At 46.5% G+C, this 8,120-nt stretch overlaps 1 protein-coding gene across 2 annotated transcripts in view; it reads left to right on the top strand.

The window, feature by feature from the left end:
- Nucleotides 1-277: 277 nt before the first annotated feature.
- The window catches only part of SDC2 (syndecan 2), a 65,237-nt gene continuing 57,394 nt past the window's right edge, over nt 278-8,120 (top strand). The window contains exon 1 of one of the 2 annotated variants that reach the window (XM_081919891.1): nt 278-861. In XM_081919891.1, the coding sequence (XP_081776017.1) occupies nt 802-861 (60 nt within the window). In that variant the 5' untranslated portion in view covers nt 278-801. The remainder of the gene's footprint in view (nt 862-8,120) is intronic. The other variant, XM_081919890.1, reaches the window with a different exon arrangement.

Here is an 8,120-nt window from a genome sequence, read left to right as displayed (position 1 = left end):
TACTCAGTAAAGGAAGACAGGAATCCGAGGCGGGTTGGACGAGGGGCGCTGGAGAGTGCGCGCGCGCGTGTGTGGAGAGAGCGGTACGTGGTCAGGGGGCGGCGGCTCTGAGGGGGGGATTAGCTTGGCTTTGCGAGGGACCAAGCAGCGCCGGGGTTGCCGCCGCGGGGCCAGCGCGCCTCCCCTCCCCTCCTTCCCACTGGTTGCGCGACCTGCCAATCCGCGCCGTAATCCTGCAGGAATTTCCCTCAGGCTTCAACTAGGAGTCGCGCTCGCACAGCCCTGGGAAAGGAAAGCCGAGCGGAAAAACGGCGAGTTAAGAGCGCGGCTTGCGACGACGACCGCCGAGGCTCCGCTCCCTTCTCCCCGCGGACAACTCCGGCGCCTCGGCCAAACTTTGTGGCGTTGCCCTGCGCGCCTCTCTTGGCCGGACCCGGCGCGAGGGAGAGAAAGAGGGACGGGCTTGAGTCCGACGAAGCGGCGGGGAGGCGAAGGCGAGCGAGCGGCGTCGGCAGTCCGGAGCAGCCCACCAGCCCAGCCCCTTCCCCTTCTGCTCCCCACAAGCCAGCCAACTCCTCCCTGAAGCGAGCGAGGAGGAGCGGCGTCTGCAGGAGCAGAGACCAGGGAAGAGGGGGAGCCCGCGAGCCCGTCGCTTCTGCCGGCGAGGAGGGGGGAGGAGGAGGAGGAGGAGGATTACTCGCAGGACCTGCCTGGGAATCTCTCCTCTCCAGCGCGCACTCTCCTTTTTTTGTGGAGGGGGGGACGGGTCCTTCGAAGCCGCCGCTTGCAACCCCGGGAATAATGTGGAACGTGTGGATACTGCTTGCTTTCGCCTCGGCGGCCTGCGTCTCGGCAGAGACGGTACGTCCCTTCTTCTTCTTCTTCTTCTTCTTGCAAAAAAGATTTGTTTTTGAGGAGTGGGCGGGAGGGAGAAGCGGAGCAACCGTGGGTCGAATCGATACTGGCCCCCTTCGCTTTCAGTCGCATTCCATGCAGCCGGCCACCCCGCAAGCCTTGCAGCCAACCCCGATGCCCCCTAACTGCTGCATTTTGGTCAACTGGTTCCGATAAACAACAGCCCCCCTCCCGCTTCGTGCAGGCAGCGAAGCCCCGCTTGCTATTTCAGCGCCTGCAGAAACTTCGCTTCACTTTCCCCGCTGCGCTCGAGGATTCTTTTTCCTGCCCTCCCCGCTCCGCTAGTTAGTGCTGGCAGCCAACAGCACGGAATGTCACGCTGGCCCCATCTGAGATGGGGGGGTGTCTATTTTGGAAAAAGCCCCCCCTTCTCGATTCTAGAAGCCCAGGGGTCGGCCCCGATTTGGGGAGGGAAGGGGTGGGGGCGACGGCTCAATCGGGAGGAAGGATGAGACGCCCCCGCTGTTCCCACATCTGCTGCGCAGAAGTTTTGCTGAGGTCATTCGCAAAAGATCAAAACTTTTCGAGCAGAAAAGGGGCACTTTGGTCTTTCGGCTCCTCGGTGGTGATATGCGAGACTGGGGTTGGCGGGTGGGAGGAAAGGAGAGAGGGCAGCCCATTGTATGTCACCAAGCAGTGATTTTCCTGGAATTGGGGCCAGGCTGTTGCATTGAAGGATGTTCGTCCTGAAGAGGCATTTGACAAAACCTTGTGCTGCATTTCTGATGCTCAGTTTGGGTGGTGGTGCCTCCTTTTGTTTTTTTTAATAAAGTACCAAAAAAATTGTCCGAATATAATGGTTTAAACCGAAGTGCAGATATGGGAAAGCTTTATAAATGCACCATAAAAAGGCATCCCTTTTTTTAAAAAGTGGGTGCATGAGACAGGAGTGTGACTGCTTTTTTAGCACTGTAGAAAAAAAGTTTGTAATTGATTCAGACCTCCGATGCTGCGGCTTCAGTTTGTTCACTTTGCCTGGAAGACTCAGGAGAACATGATATGATGGTGATTCAAATTGTGATCATTGTTTTTTTGCGGGGGGGGGGCAGGGGTGAGAATCCCAGAGACAATCTTTAAGTTCAGCTTGATGGATCGGAAATGAAATGTGGATTTGGTCAGAAGCTCGCTATATGATAGCTTCTCCCTACCCAACAAAAAATAAATAAATTATAAGCAGACTTAAGAGTTACATCCATCCCCAGCAAAGCTTTCTGGTTGGACCTGTGGGATTGATAAGTTGCATAGATCGTTAGAATGGAATTGGGGAAATGTTTTCCCTTTTGAGGTTTGTTTTGCAGTTGACTAACAGGCTCTCTTTAAGTTTAGAAACCAGCCAGGGATTCCTCTGGGCTGTAGCTATGGTGCTTACCCAGGGTGCCTGGAAAAGGCTGGTTGTTTCTGTTCTTGCCTTCTGCCTCTGACATATAGTGGAGTTTAATTGTTGACGATAAGACATTTAAGAATCGAATGCCTTTCTGGTCCTCGTGCAATCAAAAACTCTTCTTTCCACCCCCTTGCATGGAAAAGTGAGGAAAAATCTTTTACTCTTTGCAAAATAGCTCGAATCCCTACAGGATTCTCTTGCTGAAAGTGCTTGTATCCCTCGAGAACTGGGAGGTTCAGCTGCAGATCTTGAACAATATATGTTGTGGTCTCTTCCCTCATCACTTCAGCATATCTGAAACTCCTCATGTAAAAAGATCTTGGGCTCTTTTCTGGCTGTGTTACATCCTCTTCCCCGCTCCTCTCTTTCTGGTGTTCAAGGTTAGAAGTACTTCAGCATACCTTGAATTTATGGAATTTGCAGTTAGCACAGAGTTTCCCTATGGAGTAGCTTGTTTGCATTTCCTATTCCCCTTATGCATAATACAGGCTTCAAAACTACTGAATAATAATGGTGAAGCCAAGCTGAAATCTGATAATAATATGAGATTTCCCCCTCTCCTAAGGATTTTGGTGTGGGTTTAGTATCTTGTTCTCTGCTCACACAGGGTCTCTCTCTCTCTCTCTCTCTCTCTCTCTCTCTCTCTCTCTCTCTGCTTGCTTGCTAGGGTACTGTTAATGAGGGGCGGGGGGGGGGGGTCCTGCCTCTGCTTGGCTTAGTATCATTGAGAAGCATTCCAGGCAATCCTGTATCCTTTCAGAAGTTACAGTGAGGATAAAATAAGCACGTCTCTGTGGTTAGAAAGTGTATATAGGAACTAATTGTGGAGATTGCTGATTTCTCCCTCCTTCCTCTTTAAAATGTTTTGGATGTCTTTGAGCTGCTCGACTTTGCTGTCATGCGTTTCCAAAACCGGTAGCCTGATAACGAATATTCACATAAGTTTTCTGGAGTTAAATAGGACCTTACAGCCAACTCCAAATTAAATGTGCATGGGATTGCAGCCCTAGGAATACCTCCACCAATACATATGACACAGCCTGGACCAACCACATGATGGAGTGAGTGTGCATAGGATTGCAATTGGACAGCATGCCTACTTTGTGGGTTAGCCCAGTAAACTTGGTGGAATTTACATTAAGGAAACTCACTTAAGAGCCGACTAAATGTGTTTATTACTGCATTGCGCCCGTCTCCTGGCCTGCATGCAATGATCTGATCATCTTAATTGGCGACGTCTTTCAGTGTTTGTTTTCTTCATAAAATGGGCATGGTATTAATTGGTAGTAGTTGCTCCACCCCCCCCCCCCATTTGATCAATGGCAGTACAGTGGTACCTCAGGTTACATACGTTTCAGGTTACATACGCTTCAGGTTACAGACTCCGCTTACCCAGAAATAGTGCTTCAGGTTAAGAACTTTGCTTCAGGATGAGAACAGAAATCGTGTTCTGGCAGCGTGGCGGCAGCAGGAGTCCCCATTAGCTAAAGTGGTGCTTCAGGTTAAGAACAGTTTCAGGTTAAGAACGGACCTCCGGAACGAATTAAGTACTTAACCCGAGGTACCACTGTATAAGAACAATTGTTTAAATGTTTGTACATTAGGATTTCTTCACCACACTGTTCAAATAAAATCTAAACCTTCATAAAACCTTCATTTTCCAGTTAATGCACCTGCTAATGGTGTCATTATCTTGGGTTTCTCTGACAAAAGGTATTCATGAAAGAGCCACTGCAATTGGCAGTACTTTCATATTTTATTTTATTTTTTGCATTAAGTTCTAAGTGGCTGAGATGGTAGTCGTGCTGCTTTTGTCTGGATGCAGTAAGACTGATAGAGAAGGATGGTGTTGAACCCCATCGTATTGAAAATCCGTGAAGGCTATAAAGAAAGGAGGTCCAACCCCACCATTGATAAAGAGGCATAGGCATGCATATATCCACAAAGTGCCTTCATTACATTAATTGGGAAGGATAGCTCAGCAGCACAGCTCAAATCTAGTCTTGGACTTACTGAACTGTGAATGTTAAGGAAGAGTTTGCATTGCCCCTGTCAGTCATCTCGGCGAGTCCTTGGCTAGCTGGTTCTACTTTTCTTGATGAACTAAAGGCTGCACGCATTAAGCATATTTACATAGAAGTCTCGTTGAGATGAATGATGCTTCTTCAGAGTAAATGGATGTAGAATTGATGGTGCAAGTGAACAACCCACTCTGCATGGTCTTCTTCTACCCAGCACAAGCACTTTACAATTTTCTCTGGAGCTTTTTAGGCTGAAAACAGCACCATGTGGATTTTCTGCAGAGACTACATCTGAGCTGACTGTACACATGCAGCGTTGATTCAGCGATGCTATAGCTGCAGTGTTAGTTCTTGTTTCCAAATGTGTAAATAGATCATACCATTTCCAGCTCAGATGTGTGCTTTCCAAATCCATCTGATACAATGCAATGCAATGGCTAGAGTGTTAGACTAGACCAGGGAGACGAGGGTGAAAATTCTCAGCTGGCCATGAATCTTTCTGGGTGACCTTGGTTCCATCACAGTCTCTCAGCCTAACCTACCTTCTCAAAGGGTTGTTGGGGTGATAAATGGAGGTGTGAGGGGACGGACCCATGAGCCATGTATGCCGTCTTGAGCTCCTTGCAGCAATGGAAGGATATAAACGTGATAACAATTCAACAAGTCATAGAATTGTAGAGTTGGGAGCAATCTTGTACATCTCATACAACCCCCAGCAATGCAGGAAACACAGCTAAGGAATCCCCAGCAGATGGCCACCCAACCTCTGCTTAAAAGTCCCCAATGAAGAGCTCACAGCCTCCTGTGGAAGTCCGTTCCACTGTTGAACAGCTCTTACCACCAGAAAATTATTCCTAATGTTTAGTCCTTTCTTGTAACTTGAATCCATTGATCCAGGTCCTACCCTCCAGAGCAGGAGAAAACAAGCTTGCTCCATCTTCCATGTGACATCCCTTTATATATTTCTCTCTCTGCCCTTTAATTGTTTCTTTTCGGAGAGGTAAGTTCTCATCAACAGTTTCCTGGAAAGAAAAAAAAGGTGGTAGAAGTAGAGATGTTTTATTTTATTTTTGCTGTCCCCCCCCCCAAAAAAAAGACATGAGGAATTATAGACACTGTGGTATGTTAAATGAAGGGGGCACGTTTCACAAGGAAAACTGCATAAGGTTTTTAGTAAACAACAAAGCCATCAATTGTGGTGACCCAGTTGTGGCTCCTGGCATCTTACCCTTAAACTATGTTTGGATGTCTTGAAAACATTCCACGTTGCCACCACAGATCATTTGCTCCAGTTGCACAGTAGTCCCAGCAGGTAATAAGGTGATTTTGTCAGCCATAAATATATAGTGCAGTGATGATGTAGCTGTTCTACTGATGGATGAAGATTCTTAGAACTTATTCTTAGAACTCTCACCTGGGTACCAGAGATCGTTTTTTGTCTCCTCTTTATGGTCAGCGCAGCTAGAGTTATGAAGGGCTTAGACTTCCCCCAGATATTCCAGAAGAAGGGCAATAAACAAACATGGAATTACAATTCAGCAGATGTTCTTACCTGCAGGACCTTCTTTTTATCTAGTTCTAATAGAGGTTCAGAAGCGGACGACAGAGGATGAGATGGTTGGACAGTGTTCTCGAAGCTACCAGCATGAGTTTGACCAAACTGTGGGAGGCAGTGGAAGACAGGAGTGCCTGGCGTGCTCTGGTCCATGGGGTCACGAAGAGTCGGACATGACTAAACGACTAAACAACAACAACAACAACAATAATAGAGGTTCATGGGACGTGAGTGGCACTGTGGGTTAAACCACAGAGCCTAGGACTTGCCAATCAGAAGGTTGGTGATTTGAATCCCCACGACGGGGTGAGCTCCCGTTGCTCGGTCCCTGCTCCTGCCAACTTAGCAGTTTGAAAGCATGTCAAAGTGCAAGTAGATAAATAGGTACGACTGCGGCGGGAAGGTAAACGGCGTTTCCGTACACTGCTCTGGTTTGCCAGAACCTACTTAGTCATGCTGGCCACATGACCCAGAAGCTGTATGCCGGCTCCCTCAGCCAATAAAGCGAGATGAGTGCCGCAACCCCAGAGTCAGTCACGACTGGACCTAATGGTCAGGGGTCCCTTTACCTTACCTTTAATAGAGGTTCAGTGCAGATCAGCAAGATGTGCAAGATTCAGGCTGAAGACAATTGCATCATAGACCAAACTAAGCCTCCTGATGTATATTTTGCACTAGGAGGCTTAGTTTGGTCAGAATCAAGTATGCACTTTCAGAGTTAACGCTGAATACAGTACTTGTGACAAGTGAGCCACTGCTAGCGGGCTTTGAAAATTTGTGTCCCAGGCCTTTTAGACGAGGGACGCATTGGTCTCAAAATGTGATTTTGATTTTTCCAGCTCTCCTACAGGAAAATGGGAAGAAGGAATGGACTGGAGTAGGCTAGAAGATGGTATGACTAGCCGCAAGCCTGAATAGGAGCATTCTATGCTGCAAAAATTTGTTGCAAGTCCCACTTGAACCAAATGGAGATGCCCTAACTGTAGATTTCCTTTAACCAATAGGGGTTTGGACTAGGTAGGCAAATAGACCCATCCAACTCTGACTCCTTTTCCGAGCTAAGAGGAGAGGCCTTGTTGGTCTTTAGAAACAGTGATGTGACCTAGTCGTCTGTAAAAATTATCTTGGATTGTATATGTAATGTGTGCACTAGCAACAAAGCACGGAGAAAGACTAGTATTTATGGGATTCCATGGTGGTGTATCAGTTGCCTTGAATGTGGTATAATGAAGAATATAAACATTTTAAATAAGCAAAGTAAATAGTGTCTCGTTAATAGCATTTCTTGCACTTTCTCCCTTTTTTTCTGTGAGAGTTTGCAAAGAAGAACAGCCACCAGGCTATGCTTATTTTATTTAAGGTTAACTTCACTGCAGCACGCCTATAATGAGTTATTAATTAAATTATTATATTTAAACGGCTATTTAATTACCCTGGAAAATGAGTTAACTTTTCCTGGTCACCAGTTCAAATGTTTTCCTTATGGCGAATAATTATGTTGTTGTGATCCGGAGACTGAATAAAAGAGCACTTGTGTAGCTGCTGAAAAGCACTCTGTCATCTTATTAGATGTGACTGTTTCTTTTAAACAGGGTTGTGTTGTTCTTTGAAGATGGAGAGGTTGTTTTAAGTCCCCTGTAAGGCACTGCTTGCATGGAAGTCATAAAGAACCCCCTTTTTAAATGTTTGCGTCTCATCTTCAGCCGCAGCAAATAATGAGTGAGCAATTTGGGTTTGGTTCAAGACACATTGCTAAAGTGGTATAACATGGTTTCCTGTTGTAGCTAGTATGGGAGAATTACTTCAGGCTGTTCTGCAAACAAAACCTTGCCTAGTTGTGTCCTTAGTTCACAAGGCAAGCGAGGAGTTTGCGTCTGTAGCGCTGGTAATTTATTCCTAGACCTACATTGCACAACATAGTCTTCCTTGTTGACAGCGAAACACATTTTGCACCCCTTTTGAGCAAAGAGAGATTAATCCTTGATGATGTAATGATAGTTACGGTTGCTTTCTGAATTCTATAGTCCTGAGGAACAATAACATAATACAGCAATACTCAAAATGACACAGGTTCTCCGAAGCGACCCTGGGGAGAATGACTGTGCAGAGAGTTAAACCTTAAGGGATCTGCTTCCAACAAGCAGTGTGAATTATTTTTGTCTGGTTCTGAGTTTGCTTGGGGTGAAATAAGATGATGAGCAATATATGCATAATATTGCACAAGCAATCTGTAAAGAACAAACTG

This window comes from Podarcis melisellensis (genome assembly GCF_964234715.1).
Source record: "Podarcis melisellensis genome assembly, chromosome: 7".
NCBI classification, from domain to species: Eukaryota; Metazoa; Chordata; class Lepidosauria; order Squamata; family Lacertidae; genus Podarcis; species Podarcis melisellensis.
This window is presented reverse-complemented; position numbering and strand designations above follow the sequence as displayed.